This window comes from Fusarium proliferatum (genome assembly GCF_900067095.1).
Source record: "Fusarium proliferatum ET1 genome assembly, contig: FPRO_scaffold010, whole genome shotgun sequence".
In the NCBI taxonomy this organism is placed as follows: domain Eukaryota; kingdom Fungi; phylum Ascomycota; class Sordariomycetes; order Hypocreales; family Nectriaceae; genus Fusarium; species Fusarium proliferatum.
Window position 1 is genome coordinate 1,750,925 of NW_022194799.1, and position 16,711 is coordinate 1,767,635.

General features: G+C 49.7%; 7 protein-coding genes across 7 annotated transcripts; 5 read left to right on the forward strand and 2 right to left on the reverse strand.

The window, feature by feature from the left end:
- Positions 1-303: 303 nt before the first annotated feature.
- Positions 304-1,008, forward strand: FPRO_12045 (putative RPL28-60S large subunit ribosomal protein L27a.e; the record flags this gene model as incomplete). Its single annotated transcript, XM_031221585.1, has 3 exons — positions 304-335; positions 533-641; positions 700-1,008. The coding sequence occupies 3 exons, from the start codon at positions 304-306 to the stop codon at positions 1,006-1,008; spliced, it is 450 nt and encodes a 149-aa protein (XP_031087129.1).
- A 413-nt stretch (positions 1,009-1,421) lies between these two features.
- FPRO_12046 (putative CDC7-protein kinase) lies at positions 1,422-2,978 on the reverse strand (the record flags this gene model as incomplete). Its single annotated transcript, XM_031221586.1, has 2 exons — positions 1,422-2,545; positions 2,600-2,978. The coding sequence occupies 2 exons, from the start codon at positions 2,976-2,978 to the stop codon at positions 1,422-1,424; spliced, it is 1,503 nt and encodes a 500-aa protein (XP_031087130.1).
- A 551-nt stretch (positions 2,979-3,529) lies between these two features.
- On the forward strand, positions 3,530-7,325 carry FPRO_12047 (putative YCS4-subunit of condensin protein complex; the record flags this gene model as incomplete). Its single annotated transcript, XM_031221587.1, has 5 exons — positions 3,530-3,762; positions 3,838-4,349; positions 4,399-4,664; positions 4,711-7,104; positions 7,155-7,325. The coding sequence occupies 5 exons, from the start codon at positions 3,530-3,532 to the stop codon at positions 7,323-7,325; spliced, it is 3,576 nt and encodes a 1,191-aa protein (XP_031087131.1).
- A 1,843-nt stretch (positions 7,326-9,168) lies between these two features.
- Positions 9,169-11,478, forward strand: FPRO_12048 (uncharacterized protein; the record flags this gene model as incomplete). The annotated part of the gene is made up of 1 exon (XM_031221588.1): positions 9,169-11,478. One exon carries the CDS (start codon positions 9,169-9,171, stop codon positions 11,476-11,478), a length of 2,310 nt encoding a protein of 769 aa, XP_031087132.1.
- Positions 11,479-12,184: 706 nt separating this feature from the next.
- On the forward strand, positions 12,185-13,126 carry FPRO_12049 (related to alcohol dehydrogenase homolog Bli-4; the record flags this gene model as incomplete). Its single annotated transcript, XM_031221589.1, has 1 exon — positions 12,185-13,126. The coding sequence occupies one exon, from the start codon at positions 12,185-12,187 to the stop codon at positions 13,124-13,126; it is 942 nt and encodes a 313-aa protein (XP_031087133.1).
- Positions 13,127-13,227: 101 nt separating this feature from the next.
- FPRO_12050 (uncharacterized protein) lies at positions 13,228-13,954 on the reverse strand (the record flags this gene model as incomplete). Its single annotated transcript, XM_031221590.1, has 4 exons — positions 13,228-13,276; positions 13,332-13,484; positions 13,614-13,720; positions 13,904-13,954. The coding sequence occupies 4 exons, from the start codon at positions 13,952-13,954 to the stop codon at positions 13,228-13,230; spliced, it is 360 nt and encodes a 119-aa protein (XP_031087134.1).
- A 710-nt stretch (positions 13,955-14,664) lies between these two features.
- Positions 14,665-15,465, forward strand: FPRO_12051 (uncharacterized protein; the record flags this gene model as incomplete). Its single annotated transcript, XM_031221591.1, has 2 exons — positions 14,665-15,001; positions 15,062-15,465. 2 exons carry the CDS (start codon positions 14,665-14,667, stop codon positions 15,463-15,465), a joined length of 741 nt encoding a protein of 246 aa, XP_031087135.1.
- Between the last annotated feature and the right edge of the window lie 1,246 nt (positions 15,466-16,711).

Genomic DNA, 16,711 nt, shown 5'->3' on the forward strand with positions numbered 1-16,711 from the left:
TCAGTTGTCAATGGATTGAATACCAGAGCCACCGCACTTCAGGCGCGTCTCAAAGCATCAGTTACCCTTGAGTCCATCATTGGTGGGTCTTCACCGAGACTCACCACGGTCAACCCACGAAATCACCTGACACGCTAAAATTGGAAAGACCGCAAGTCGGCCCCGCTTTCCCACAGCAATTTTCTTAGGGTTGCTCTGCCCTCGTCTGGATTTTCGGCTCTTGCTAGCTTTACAGGATATCACCCTCCATTTCGAAGTTTCTACTGTGAACATTCGGACAAGTCGACAACCACAGCCGTCACCATGCCTACCCGTACTTCAAAGACCCGCAAGCAGTATGTCCTCATCCCCCTCGCCGTCGACGAGGTTGGTCGTTGAGAGAGACCGCGTCCGTTCCTGTTTTCCCTCAGGAAAATCAGAGATAGACCGCTGGAGCTCACAATAATCGCCCTTTGTCGGCGGCTGCTCTCGAACTCGACGAGATCAAAAACGATGTTATACCGAACTTGAGATGGACTGACTTGTTATTCAGCCGCGGTCACGTTTCCGCCGGTAAGGGACGTGTCGGAAAGCACCGCAAGCACCCCGGTGGTCGTGGTCTTGCTGGTGGTCAGCACCACCACCGTACCAACATGGACAAGGTTCGACAGCACGATTGAAGCGAAGACTTGGGCGAGGTTTTGGCTAACTCTATGACAGTACCATCCCGGTTACTTCGGTAAGGTTGGTATGCGATACTTCCACAAGCAGCCCAACCACTTCTGGAAGCCCATCATCAACCTCGACAAGCTGTGGTCTCTCGTCCCCCAGGAGACCCGTGACGCCTACGTCTCCGGCGAGAAGAAGGATACCGTCCCCGTCCTCGACCTCCTCCCCCTCGGCTACTCCAAGGTTCTCGGCAAGGGCCGTCTCCCCGAGATCCCTCTCGTCGTCCGCGCCCGCTGGGTCAGCCGCCTTGCTGAGCAGAAGATCAAGCAGGCCGGTGGTGTCGTTGAGCTTGTCGCTTAAGCAAGCAACTGTTCTCTAAATGTTGTGCTTGCTTAGGAGTCGGTTGGGCTTGTATGGGAATTTTCGCAAAAGGAAAAAAGAATCTCCAACCCGCGAACAACGGGCAATGGATGACAGGTCTCCTGTGAGCAGGGACCTAGGTCGGTCGGCTTCGGGCATTGCATCAGGGACTCTTGCAAGGAGTTAACGAAATAAAAATCGATTTTCGCCCATGATGATGAATGACAAAACTTTTTAATACACTGTGATCGTGCCACTGGTGTCCTTGTACCTGTTCCCTGTGAGACGTTTGTAACACTGGGTATCAGTCATGTTGGGCTATGTACCAGATATCTAGCCAACCACTTCCATAACACCATACTCAAATCAACGCCTTCCATGCTTCTATGTTTACATTAGTGATACAGAATTGTTTAATGACCCGCCATTCCTTGCTCGTTCTCTTGCCTCTCGGCTTCAATGTCGCCCAAGAGAAGAAAATCGTGGTTCAATGCTTCCGCGGCCGTTATTCTCCTGCCAGGATCCAGCTCCATACACCATTCGAGGAAGTTAATGGCCAACTTTTCCTCTCCTGTCAAAGGCTTTTCCTCACCTCTGCATGTGCTCCACATGATGATCTTCTCCATCGAGAAGCCTCCTTGACCGACGGTGGGAATGCTGGTCTCGAAGACACACCCATGCAGTAAACCTGCAGCCTTCATGCGTTTAGTACCAAATATAGTCGCTATCTCAATCATTGCTTCAACGTCGTCGGCCGAATTGAAAAATGGGAAGCGCTTAGATAGAATGGTAAGTAGGATAACGCCGGCAGACCAGATATCGATGGATGTAGTCTGCTCCGTGCACTTGAAGAGAACCTCAGGGGCACGGAACCCTCTTGTTCCAGCGCGATTGGCACGTCGGGATGATCGTGTGTCAGACTTGGGATATCCTGCCTGAGGAGTCGCAGCATTCTGCGCCCAGACTGAGTTTGTTTGGCGATGCTTTCGGACTTCTCGGGACTCGTGACAAAGACAAGGCTTGGCATCAGACCCTTCCCTCTCGGCAAGACCAAAATCGACTAAGACACCGCGCTGTGTACCTGGGTCGTACAGGAAATTGGTAGGCTTGATATCGCGGTGGAGAATCTTATGATCATGAACACTTTTCAGGGCGGTGAAGAGTTCTCTCAGGTAGACAGAGATCTCTGCAATAGTCAAGTCACGAAAGTACGTGCGGAAGTCTCCGTGTCGAAAGTAAGGCAGGATAGCCACGACCTGGTCGGTTTCGCGGAATGCGGTGATGAGAGGACAGACGGAGGGACATTGACGTAGATCGTGGAGTAGTTCAAGCTCGTTAAGAATTCGCGAGGGGCTTGAGGTGACGTAGATCTTCTTGATTGCAACGTAACGTGCCTTGCGACGGGGACGGTGAGACACAGGACTGTCGGTTGCTTTGGGCGGTGGTGTCCATTTTGAGGAATCGTCTTCATAGTCCCAGCTGTTGTCGTAGTGGTCGTACATAATATCCTCGGCTTTGTAGACGGTAGAGAAGGTTCCTGGCAACATTTGTTAATCTCAATGGGGCGCAAATGGGAGAAATGGGAATGTACCTTCACCGATGCGTTTGATCAACCGATACCGATTGCGAAAACCAGGAAAGTCATTCTGTAACTTATCCATGTCTGCTTGAACGGTTCGGTCAACGGCTTCGTCTTCAGACTCCTCCTCCTCCTCTTCTTCCTCTTCCTCTTCCTGGGGCTCTTCTTGCGGTTGTTGCGGTTGGTGTTGGGCGTGCTGTTGCTGGTGCTGCAATTGCTGAATGTGCTGTTGTTGATGCACCTGCTGGAATGACTGAACGCGTTCGTCTTCATCTATTGGAGCTGCTTCTTCAGTGCGCTCCTCTTCAACCATCATCTCCGTATCCTCCGTCCTCAAATCCTCATGGATATCGAAGTGCTCTTCGACATGCTGATGAACCGCAGCGCTCATGATCGCTTTGTAATACAGAAAATGCACCCAGTAAAAATCAACTTCGCTTCAGCCGCCTTGAACTCTCACAGGTAGAAACAAACTTAAGAAAAAGAACAAGACTTTGTTATTGGCCCTTCAGAGCATCCACGGGTTGCAAATGCAGTCGAAGTTGGAGGGGCTTGAAGATTAAAGCCAGCCTCGATGAATGGTTGCAAGGGTCTGATAGGCTCAACGCGCTGTCTTTTTAGCGGGACATGGAGGGGAAGGGCTCTGAGTGGTCGCGTTGAACAAAACAAAAACAATCGTTGCCCAGGGGTTGGCTCACGTCCCCTCAGCCAAATCTAAATCCCCTCCACCGACTCGGTACTAAGCTTGCATTGTCAACAAGCACCAAACGGTCAGGTTTAACGGGTCTGGTATTACCTGGTCGCAATACATTCGGCGCATAAGGCACGCTTAGTCCTTTATCATTTTGTGATACCCTTTCATTAGGTTTTACCGTTCTTACCGCTTCATTTCTTTCCCTCTTGTCGCTCGCTACTTGCGACGACACTGTCGACTCGCCCGCCATGGATACCATTGACTTTGACCTCAACGATGCCTTGAAGCACTACATGTCGGACCCAGCCAGCATTTCAACGCCTGAAGCTGATGGGGCTCTCTTCGACTGCGAAAATGACCCCGAAGCCCTTACACTCCCTGTCGTTAACTCTGTCCTAAACCCTATCGTCGACGCAGTCGCCGATAATCCAGATGCCATCATGCGCGCCTCCCACATGGACTCGCTGCAGTTCCTCCTCAAGTTAGCCCCCATATCCCTCCATCATTCACCTGATACTCCGACTGTGGGACAACATTCTGAGCTAGAAAATCCCAGATACACAGCACATCTTCCCACCCACGCCCTAAGCAAGATCTTCGACCTTGTTATGAGCGGCTTGAGTGCAGAGGCCGACTCTGTTCACTCCGATATCGACTCCCCCGACGAGCAAGACTCGGTACCCCACCACAAGAAACTACTCGAGATATACGGTTTCCTTTTGCAATGGACGATCGCTGCTGTCGAGACCAAGGCCGCTGAGAAGTCGTCAGCGGCGCCGGCTGCGAGAGGACGCGGAAAGGGAAAGAAGGGGGCCGCAAAGGATAAGGACGCAGCTTGGGATTCGGCTACACAGCTTCAGGGAGCCTTGGAAGTTATGTGCAAGGTCCTCAAGCTCAAGCTCTCCAAGATCTTTCTCACAACAAGCGAACGAGATACATTCATTGGTCTCCTTACCCGACCAGTTTATATGGTTTTGGAGAGTGAGCAACGGGTCAAGACAACAACCATCCGAATGCACTGCTTCAAGGTCCTTTGTATTGCAGTGAAGCATCATGGACATGGATATGGTAAGCACCTCGAAGTGCCCGAATCAAGTGAAATGCTGACAACTGAAAGCGGCGCAAATCAACATCATCCAGAACTTGACATATTTCGAGCACTTGTCGGAACCAATGGCCGAGTTCCTACACATCCTAGCAGAAACTTACGACTATCCTCAGCTCGCTGACGAGGTATTACGCGAAATCAGTAACAAAGAATTCAACTCCAACGATACTAGAGGACCTAAGTCTGTTTCTTCCTTTATTGCCAAGCTTTCTGAGTTGGCGCCACGATTGGTGATTAAGCAGATGACAATGCTTGCGAAGCAATTGGACAGCGAGGTAGGTTTTCATGGATATGCCATGTGCTGTTAGCTAATCAGAGCAGTCATATACTCTTCGATGTGCTCTTATCGAGGTCTGTGGAAACATGGTTGGCTACCTCAGCAAGCAAGATGAGCGCAGCGAGAACCACAAGTCCCAACTGAACGCCTTTTTCGATGTGCTGGAAGAGCGATTCCTCGACATCAACCCCTACTGCCGGTGCAGAACTCTCCAAGTGTACATGCGACTTTGCGATCTTGCGCAAAAGTTCCCCAAGCGGCGACAAAAGGCTGCAGAACTCGCCTGTAGAAGTCTGGAAGACAAGAGCAGCAATGTCCGACGTAACGCAATAAAGCTTTTAGGCACACTTATCAAGACACATCCTTTCACGGTCATGCACGGCGCCCAGCTGTCAAGAAAGGAGTGGCAGGCTCGTTTGGACATGGTGCAGGAGGAGCTGGATGCTCTCAAGCCTCCCCCTGGTGTCCCTGGCTTTGGAGGCGATCAGGCGAACACGACCGTCGACAATGAGCTTCTTGATGAGGCGACACAACTTGGCTCTCCTCAGAAGCCTACCCAGATGACTGAAGAGGAGAAGGCTGCTGCTATCAAGAAGGCACAGGAGGAAGCTGCTACAAGTGAAGCTATCGAGAAGCTGACACTCACCCGGAGATACTACAACGAGGCTCTCAAGTTTATCGATGTTATCCACGACGCCACCACCACGATCTGCCAGCTCCTCGGGTCAAGGAACAAGAGCGAGGTTATTGAGGCTATGGACTTCTTTGAGGTCGGTGACGCCTACAATATTGAGCAGAACAAGGTCGGTATTCGACGTATGCTTCGACTCATCTGGACCAAGGGCAATAGCGATGAAGGAAAGGGTGTCCAGACACACTTGATCGAATGTTACAGGCGACTCTTCTTTGAGGCACCTGACTCGTTCAGTCCTAATGATTCGGCAATTTACATCGCGCGCAACATGATCAGTTTGACCTTTGGCGCGACACCCGCTGAGCTGACATCGCTTGAGCAGCTCTTGGCGACAATGATGAAGGGCGGCATGATCCCCGAGGTTGTTATCAACAAGCTTTGGCAAGTCTATGGTGTTCAGAAACGGGAGATCTCCCGCACTCAGCGCCGAGGTGCCATCATTGTTTTGGGAATGCTGGCAACTGCAAACCCCGAGATTGTGGTTGGTGAGATGGAGACCATGCTTCGGACTGGTCTTGGTCTGCATGGACACAATGATCTTCAGTTGGCCAAGTTTACATGCATTGCTTTGAGGCGTATTAACCCATCTGGACGACAGTCTAAGGACTCTCCTGTGAAGTTCTCACGATTGCCAAACGACCACGCTGTGTCCGTCAGATTGGCTGCCATCACCGAGGTTCCTTCGGACAGCAAGGAGTGGTATGGAGTAGCAGAGCAGGCCATCAACGCCATTTATGCTATTTCTAAGCATCCCGATACCCTCTGCTCAGACCTCATCCGACGAAAAGCACGACAGGTGTTTGGACAGTCTCGCTCCCCACCATCCTCGCAGCCCAGCTCGCGCCCTACATCGCGAGATGAGACAAAGGTTGCGCCAACAGCTGACCAGACTGCGACCCAGGGCGAGAAGAAAAAACGCGACAATGCCATCGCTCTGTCTCAGCTTCTATTCATCGTCGGCCACGTTGCCATCAAGCAAATTGTTCATCTTGAGCTGTGTGAACTCGACTTCAAGCGCCGAAAGCAGGAGAAGGAGAAGGCAGCGCCCGCTAAAAACGACAAGGACAAGGAAGATGATGCGGATGAGCTTGATCTGATCGGAGGCACAACAGAAGATGACTTTACAGAAGCCATGGCACACATTCGTGAGCGAGAGCTTCTATACGGGCCCAACTCTCTACTAGCCGTCTTTGGCCCGCTGGTGTCAGAAATATGCGCCAACAACACAACATACGCCGATAAGGGACTCCAGGCCGCCGCGACACTCTGTCTCGCTAAGCTCATGTGTGTGTCTGCCGAGTACTGTGAAGCAAACTTGCCGCTGCTCATCACTATCATGGAGCGTTCGCCCAATGCCACTGTCCGAAGCAATGCTGTTATCGCACTGGGTGACATGGCAGTCTGCTTCAATCATCTCATTGATGAGAACACCGACTTCCTTTACCGCAGACTGGCTGACGACGATGCGTCCGTCAAGCGAACGTGTCTCATGACATTGACTTTCCTGATCCTCGCTGGACAGGTCAAGGTCAAGGGTCAGCTCGGCGAGATGGCCAAATGTTTGGAGGATGAAGATCGCAGGATCGCTGATTTGGCGAGAATGTTCTTCACCGAGCTCAGCACCAAGGACAATGCTGTGTACAACCACTTTGTCGACATGTTCAGTCTGCTCAGCGCTGGCGGGAATATGGAGGAGGAGAGCTTCCGCAGGATTGTCAAGTTCCTTCTTGGCTTTGTTGAAAAGGTATGTGGTGCACTCATGGTTGAACAAGCAATGACTAACGCATTGGCCAGGACAAACACGCCAAACAGCTGGCCGAGAAGCTTGCCGCACGACTCAACCGCTGTGAGACAGAGCGACAATGGAACGATGTTGCATATGCGTTGGGCATTTTGCAACATAAGAATGAAGAGATTACAAAGCTGGTATCTGAAGGCTACAGAGTCATTCAATCCTCTGCTTAAGGGTGTTGGAGTCGCATCTTGGGATTGGCTAAAATGATGCTATGAGTGATACGAAATGGAATGTAACGATGAACATATAGATGGCCAGGTTAGGTGGAGATGCGTTGGTTTGAGTTTTCGCGATAGATACCAGTGTTATCAAAGAATTTTGGTATTGAAGTTTGTGTTGCCTCCACTTTTATTGTAATGTTGTTGAGAAGACCTGATAGCTGAAGTAGTATCTGTTTTGTATGAGTTGTATGATGCTTGTTACGTTTCACGATGTTTGTCACAGGCTCGACAACGCTCAAAGGCAACATCCCTGGTAGTTTGTGATACTTCAGATATAAACACGCCGACAACGTTGGCCTTGTATACGTGTACAATGCGCATGTGACTCAATTGTTCCATTCTGAGCTCAACTGGTGATGAATTTTCGCATCCCGAATTGATCTAGGGTAGTCACTGACACGCCACCAACTGAGACCACTTCTGCGTCGCGAGACAACCTACCTACCTAGTCTAAGCTAAGGCCAAGCCCCACACAAGCTGTCCAAGTGATAGCCTCGGTCATGGCATCCGTAATCAATAACAAAGGATCAAAAGGGTTGAGGAACTTGACAAAGAGATAATGTCATTGCTTTGGATCAAGTGGATGCAGCAGATTAATTGAGTCCTTTGTGCTTTACCCCTTTTCCCTGGGATTCGAGCTGTAAAGTATAACTCAAGCTTGCTGCGTTGATGATTGAATGATGTGACGGGGGGTCAGCACTCCAGCTCCAGGTACAAAAAGGGCGGGTCTTCCCACCTAGGTTTGTTTCTCTGAGCGGCAGTTGTACTGTATCGAGCCCATCATAGGACGAAACTTGGTGATCTATTCCTAACCTGATTGGTTCATTCGTGGTAAGCTCTCTCTATGACCCTGCTGATGGATATGAATATTGTTAACATATAACTAACATAAGTTCTTGTTATCGGTCACTTTACAACAACAACAGTCTTGACGTCCAATTCTGACATCTTATCGCTCCCCGACTCTCGTGTTGCTCCACATTTCTATTCCGACCTTAGACTTGAGTTGCTCTTTTGTTTCTGTTTCTTATTCTTGTCGATAAGATAAAGATAGTGAAACAAAACCGCTTCTGCTGTCTTGACTTGTCCAACATCACGTCGCACTTGTTACCGCAGAGCTTGGACCAACTCCAACTGCCACACACGATCGCGATCGCGGAGAATCAACTGCGCCACCAATTTACATTACGGTAGGCGCCGCGATAACGTTCCAGCGCCTCCGAGTCTCTCAGCGTCCACCAAAGCTAAGGTGCTCACCTACCCAGCCAGCCACGTGATCGTGCTCATTGAGAACAGTACAAGGAAGAAGCTGGTCCGCGCTACAAGCTGTGCCAACCTAGTGCGTCACCTTGTACGAGCTTTCTTTCGTAGCATCAAGGACAAAAAAAGACACCAGCAAAGCGATTCAAGTTATCAGCACGGATCAATTCTACCAGTACCATTATTCACGCTGTTCAAGCCTGCGAAGAATTGTCCATTGAGAAGAACAAACGCGATTGCGACTGCGATTTGCACGTGCGACTGCGACGGCGCGCTGATTCACTTTCGCGACGATCTGCTGGTGAGGCCATGGGCTTGACTGGTGCGCCTGCGCCGCGAAGGATTAAAGAAAGGGGAGCTCGCTAGGTACGTTTCTTTGTCACTAAGGATCACTAGCGACTTTATCCACTCAGCCTTTCACCAAGTTTTATCTGGCAAGTTCCGATGAATGCGAGCTAATCTTCGTGATCAGAGGCTACCGATATCATCGCAAGAACCCTTACACACATTTTACCTACCAACGATACACGCAATGCACGACAAGATCGTCCCCCTAGGCTCGCGCCTACATTACCCTATCATTGTTACGAAACTTCTCAAGAAACCCGGCGATACGATCAAGAAACAAGAAAGCATTTTCGAGTACAAGTTCCACTGGAAGCGCAAGGTTAACGATGAGACTTGGAACGATGAAACCACATACACCGAGTTCGACAGCCCCGCCGAAGGCAAGCTTAAACAATGGCGCATCCGCGAAGGCCAGGAGATCGCGGCTGACTCGCCCTGCCTGATGGTTGAAGAAGCGTGCGGTCATGAAGTTCAGGTGCAGGGTCTTTGCAGTTTGTGCGGCGCTGACATGACCGAGATCAACTGGGCGAGTGATAACCTCGACACAGATCGCGCTATGATCAACATGAGCCATGACCAGACTGTCTTGAGAGTCAGCGAAAGCGTCGCCACAAAGGCCGAGCACGAGAACCAGAAGCGCCTACTCAGACAACGGAAACTGAGTCTCGTTGTCGATCTTGACCAAACTATTATTCATGCTTGTATAGAACCCACGATCGGAGAGTGGAAGAACGATCCGACGAATCCTAATTACGAAGCTGTGAAGGATGTGAGGGACTTCCAGCTCAATGATGACGGCCCTCGCGGATTGACCAGCGGCTGCACATACTATATCAAGCTTCGACCTGGATTGATGGAATTTTTGGATGAGGTTTCCAAGATGTATGAGTTGCACGTTTACACCATGGGCACACGCGCCTACGCTCTCAACATCGCCAAGATCGTTGACCCCGAACAGAAGCTCTTTGGAAACCGGGTCATCAGTCGTGATGAGAATGGTAGCATCACTTCCAAGAGCTTACAACGTCTGTTCCCCGTCAGTACAGACATGGTAGTTATCATTGACGACCGAGCCGATGTGTGGCCTATGAATCGACCGAACCTTATCAAGGTGGTGCCCTACGATTTCTTTAAGGGTATTGGCGACATCAACTCGAGTTTTCTCCCTAAGCGAACGGATATTCTACCTATACTGAAGTCGAAGCCGGTGGAAAAGGGCGTGAAAATAGCACCAAAAGCTTCACCAATGGATGAGATCGCTCGAATGAGCGGCGGAGACGATGCCGCCAGTCTCAAGGTCCAGGAAGAAGAGCAGGAAAAGACACTCGAGAAGCAAATCAAGGATCGACCGTTGCTCCATATGCAGGAAGAGCTAGACAAGGAAGACGATCAGCAAGACACGAATGTTGGCGAGAATGATAGCGAATCACCGCCTGTCCACCACCGAAACGTTCTTGTTGACGACGACGAGGAGCTTATCGCTCTCCAAGACCATCTTACAGACTTACACACAGCCTTTTACGAGACATACGACCGGCGACGAGCGGAAAGGAGAGAGAAAGAGGGAACACACCCACCGGCACATAGCAAGTCAAAGCGAAGGGCATCCGTTGACGATGGCGTTGACTTATCTATGGTCCCGGATGTCGGCGACATTCTCGACGAACTCAAGTCCAATGTCTTGTCCGGTCTTGTGATTGTGCTATCAGGGCTTGTTCCTCTGGGCGTAAGAGTGGAGGAGTCGGAGATTGGTATGCAGGCTCAGAGTTATGGTGCTCAGGTCCTGGATACAGTATCGAAACGAGTCACACATCTTGTCGTTGCCTCATCACGCCCTCGTACCAAGAAGGTACAACAAGCAGCGAAAATCCCCAGCATTAAAATTGTCAACCAAAACTGGCTCACCGACTGCCTAAGTCAATGGAGACGACTCGACGAGCGACCTTATTTTTTAGAGATTATGGACGCTGATAGGGAGAAGGGGGGCGATGATACTACTGAAGTTACATCGGAAGCTGACGAAGCTGAAGATGCGCAGACGGGGCAAGAGCTTAGGGACTTTGACTGGGGAGAAGCTGAAGATGAACTGGCCGAATTCCTGGATGATGATGTTGGCGACGACGGCGACGTGAGCATTGCCCCCACAGTCACAGAATCTGACGTAGAATCCGTGGACGGTCAGAACTCGAAAGGCATCAAACGTAAGGCTGATGCCGATGAGTCAGACGACGACGGCTCAAATCTAGGCGAAAGTGTCCTGGCCAAGAAGCAACGCCTGGCTCGGAATAGGGGTGCCTCTGGTCTCCGATCAATACAAACACCCAACGGCGACGACCAAGACACAGAAGATGGAAGTCTACCCACACCAGTTCCAACGGGCGACGAAGATGTGGTGGACCGGGACAAAGAGCCTCTGGTGAATGTTGACGACGGGGCAGATTTTGATGAGGATGAGTTGGAGAGAGAGTTGCTAGCAGAGCTTATGGCGGACTGAGATATGAGAAGCATCAATGGCGAATTGAAGACTTGAAACCTCGGGAATGGAGTCAGGCGCGATATGGAATAGGATAATTTTTACCCTACATTTACATCAGTAAAATGGAGATAGAAGCGTGTACATGACGGAGGGGAGTTGGTGGGTTTGAGATTTGTACTGGTAAATACGCTGTGTAATACCCCGAGGCAAGGGCAATCAAGTCTTACAAGCACGTTGTTGTGTCTAATCTAATTTGATGTTATTTTATGAAACGTATGTGCCATGTTTGCTCCTTTGTCCTCTGATGGGATGAAGGTTGAAGGTTGAAAACCGATTACGCTCCACCCGGAGATCTTGTCGCCAATTTTTGACAGAGGGACAGGGATGGTTGACTATCCCGTACTAACAAATCTTGGTGTGGTTTGAGCCTGACCGGGTTAGTGAGAGCTACTGCAGAAACCCGTCTCACATCGGGGATCTATCATGCCGCTTCACTTAGAAAGACACTCGCCGGACGACAAAGTCATGACGTGTAGTGTGTCGCTTTGTAATTAGAATTGCACACGGAGGAACGATGATGAGATACGTGAGATGCGTATAAGAAGGACGAGATGTCCCTTGATTGAAGATGCCAGCAACTCTTGTTACATTCGTACAACCACTTGAATCAACATAACTGACACCACTTATTGTCTTGATCCTGAAATTACTATCTATCTCAATCATGGTATCCTTCAAAGGCTTCAATCCAGAAACCGACATTCCCTCTCTCACCGGAAAGGTCATCCTCATCACTGGCGGTTTGTCTCCTCCTCCCTCTTCACAATCACCTCCTAACGAGTCACCAGGAACTTCCGGTCTAGGCCGTTCTGCTATCCTCACTCTCGCCTCTCACAATCCATCTTACATCTACTTCACCGGGCGCTCCTCAGCCTCCGCGTTGTCTCTCATATCTGCCATATCTCCCGTTCCAGCAACATTTCTCGAATGCGATCTAACATCCATTGCAAGCATGCGCTCCGTAGCGAAGATGTTCACACATGATCGACTAGATGTCTTCATCGCAAATGCGGGAGTCATGGCTGTTGATGGACTTACTCAAGATGGACTGGAGCTGCAATTTGGTGTTAACCATGTTGGCAATGCGACGCTTTTGATGGCTCTTTTGCCAATCATGCAGAAAACTGCTGAGAAAAGCGAAGTGCGATTTGTTAGTGTTACTTCACTCGGATACGCAGGCCATCCAAAGAAAGGCATCGAGTTTGAGACGCTGCACTCACTCCAAGAACACTTACCCTTTGGAACATGGAGCCGTTATGGACAGAGCAAACTCGCCAACATCGTCCTGGCAAAGGAACTGGAGCGACGATGCCCTGCTATCAAGAGCGTTGTTGTCCATCCTGGTGTTATTGCTACGAATTTGGTCACAGGCCTGGGGTTCTGGAAGAGAATGTTTGTGTATGTTACCAACCCATCTATGATGACGGTCAAGCAAGGTGGATATAACACCGCTTGGGCTGCGGCCGGTGATGTCAAGAGAGATGAGACAGTGGCGTTTTATGAGCCCGTTGGAAAGGCAAACAAGGGTGATGACATGTGTTTCAGTGAGGACTTGGGCAAGAAGCTGTGGCAGTGGACGGAGGAGAAGATTGAGAGTGTCAAATAGTCACAGTAGAGGTAGTCAGTGTCTTCTTTGTGACCTTTCGATTCCAGGTAAAACCAGTTTGTTAAAACATATATACAAGCTTGCGTCTTTCCACCGTTTGTTTAGTTTGTAGTAGGAGGGGGTGTAACAGCGAAAGTCGGCCTCACGAATCTGCCCTGTGTTAGCATATTCCCCATCAACGGTACCTCTTGACCAGATAACTAACCGGTCGCTGTTGTAAACCTTGGCATTGTCGCCGAGCAACTCCTTCTCACGCTTCTGATCGGCAAGATATCGACGGACCTGATCGCGGTCCTCTTCGGCTTGGAGAAGGGGAATGAGGTTGATGCGAGCCCACATCTTTTCACGGCCGAGTTCGCTGATAGGTGTTAGTATTGAGTTCCATATCGTTGTTTTCTGTGCGAGCAATCGTGGTCGTGGGGTGTTTGTAGATTGCCGGCGTGTTTTGTTGTAGATGCATGCTCGGGTAGAGGGAGAGATAACGTACTTGGCCTCACGCATGCCGCCGATCAGCTTATACCAGCCGTAACCCATAACAGCGCCCATTCCGAGGAGGAGGATACCGGGACGGAAACCCTTCGCGGGGAGGTTTCGCTGTAGAAAGTCAGATAAACGTCCATTTCAACGGCCTGCATTTGCTCCATGTCTTCCCGGCCTTGCAATCGACCGTGACGCCCCCCCAATTCTTTCAACAACCCCCCCACGAGCCAATTGATCTCATAAATACCCTCAAACAACACATCGTTCCAATTGCACTCCCGTAAACTTCCAACGCACCTTGTACTGGACGGGCTCGTACCCGCCCCGAGGGGGCATATCCTGAGGCATGCTGGGCAAAAATGAATGTCGCTCGCTGGTCTCGAATGTCGCTACTGTCGTATCGTCCCTCGTGCGGGCGGGCTCGTCGTTTGCTGTCGCGTTGGGCGGTCTTCGGTTTGTGAGGTGATTGATTGAATTGAGCTGCCAGTCAATTCCGGTCGACAGACTTGAGCGATTACGTAAGGTGACTGGGGAGCTTTGAGAGCTGGGCCGTCGAAATGGGTTACTAAGCGGATTGGCCAGTAGATTTGTAGGGATTAGCAAGTGAAGGTATTCCCATTATGTTGAAGCAATTGAGGCTGTTTGCTTTGTCTTTATGTATTTGTACGTCGCTGATTTATAGGAACAATTGATGTAAACATGTTTGCGTCTCGAGGAATCATGTTTGTTTATTGTCATCCTTTCACAGCTGCACCTTCCACAGCTGGCTTACAGTGACGGCTGCATTCTTATGCGATGGTCACTCTCCGTTATGGGCCGTGTTTGAAGAAAGCTTTCGCTTCAATTTAGTTCTGTTTGAGTTTGCGATTGTCATAATTTACTGTTTTATTTGCGATAATTAATCTGCCTTTGTCAGCCATCAATGCTGCTTCACAGTGTTTTGCTATTGAAGGCGTTTGCTTCACAGAGTAGCCTTGCAGAGATTGCGACTGTAAAGATGTCTTGTAAGCATCCTAACATGTCAAGACCTCATTTACTTATTGAACAGAGACCTCACGATGGAGGATGATATCCCTGAAGGTTACAGGCCAGACCCCCCAGGCAACATCGAAGCAATATGGCACAAAAGCCATACCCCGATTCTAGATCTCTATCCCTACCCAAACAACAAGAGCCCTATAATCCCATCAACATCGATTATAGACGAAGACTGGCTTCTCGCGGCCACCAGCAGAGTGCGCCTCTTCAAGACCCTTAGCAGCAGCCCCAACATCCGAGAATACAAGGCCGAACACATCCAATTCTTCTTCTGGACAGCTCTTGACCGATCAAACCGCCGCTACAAAGACATCCACGCTCCTAACGCACAACTCTGGGAATTCCACGACATGCACGGTATGCTGGCCTGGTAGCGCGAGATCATGCACTCCCCGCATCTCGAGGAGACACAGCAAGCCCATGAAGATGGTCTTTGGCGCGATGTGCTTCTCAGTTCGCCCTGGTTTGACTGTCCTATCTTTGATGACTTGCTGAACAAGCCACAGATAAAGAATAAACAGGGCGGGGAGAAGCACGGAAAGGTTCGTATTGTGAAACGAAACCCGCATTTTGTCGAGTTGGAGGATGAGTTTCTGGAGAGATGGTGGTCCAAGGCGGCAAAGTTGAAGTTGAGGAGGTTTGACAATGGGGATGCGGTGCTGCCCATCACGGCACAGAGTTACAGGGATATGTACGGGGAGAAGGCAATGAAATGGGATATTGAGGAGGAAGATGACGAGAGCGATGAAGAGAGTGAGATCGGCAATGGTGAGGATATGCAGAGAGAAGACGAAGACGCTGACGACGAAGAGTCTATCTGACGACGAATCATCCGAAGAGGGATTTGATATCAAGAACTGGCTGCGGATGAACATGGATCGAGGAGGTGTATCAATAGTCCACCGTGTCTCATGCCTATTCACATACAAGGAAGCCCAAGAGTAGTATTTGAATGGCCGCCTTCGACTATTAAGATGCATTCAATGATTCTGAACTATTCGCAGCTTCAGTTTACCTCGCCATTTGGCTTGTGCTGTCTCTGTCTGCCATATCGGGCCTGTAGCAGTATTGCTACCATTCCCTGTTCTATTCCCCGTCAGTATAAGCTGCAGACAAATGGAGGCCACTCACCCAAGAACTACCCTCCCGAAGATCATCTGCGAAAGAATCTACGACGTGACATTTATAACAGTGCCAATCGACATGGTCAGCGTACTAACGACGATAGCTTTCTTTCTCCTAAGTCTCTCCCGATAGTAAAGGCAATGATAGCTTCAACAAAGCAACCGATGTCATAGATTGTAGTTACAGTAGCAAGGAGGTTCTTCGTTGTGGGTCCAACAAGGCTATGAAGTTTGAGAAAAAGTCTTGAGCTACGACGACATCACCCGAGAGTGTCAGAGGTTATGACTCGAGGATACCAAGGGGACAGCTCACTCAAGACACCTCAATCGTAGCCAAAGAGCGTCATGTCAGTTGCGTATGCAACCTGGAGCGGTAGAGAGTGTAAGTGAAGGATAGCGTGGCGAACTATTATCCAGAATGTAAGTCATACTCCTCCGAGACCGAAGGAAGGTTGTTTTAATTCTTTAGCGATAGGGAGAATATTTCCTTAATCGTTCAATGCCTTGAGAAAAGGGCGATCAGAGCACAATGATGACGTGGAAGACGATGCACATCGTTGGAAACTCTGTCAATTGACTTACATACCCGAAGTGCCACTCTCAACTTCATTTTAGACGCTCTATGTAGATTGCTACAGAGTTACCCCTATAATATTTTGCTTGCAGTAAGTATAATGGATGCATTCTTTGGCTGCCTGGACCTCACCTGACTCTCTCAGAGTCCTCATCGCCCGAGATGCAGTGATGAGTGGTACTGTTACATTGGCCTGAGTACAGTCAGTGAAGACATTATACTTTTATTCCTAGCGAGCGAACCAAGTGTGATGAAACAACCACCTCGATGCTTTTCCCTTGGGGAATTAGCTTGCATCTTACATGCGAGTAACTTCACTTAGGGACGACAAGGATGGCATTCCTCTGTTCTTGAGCACCCTCGTCCAAT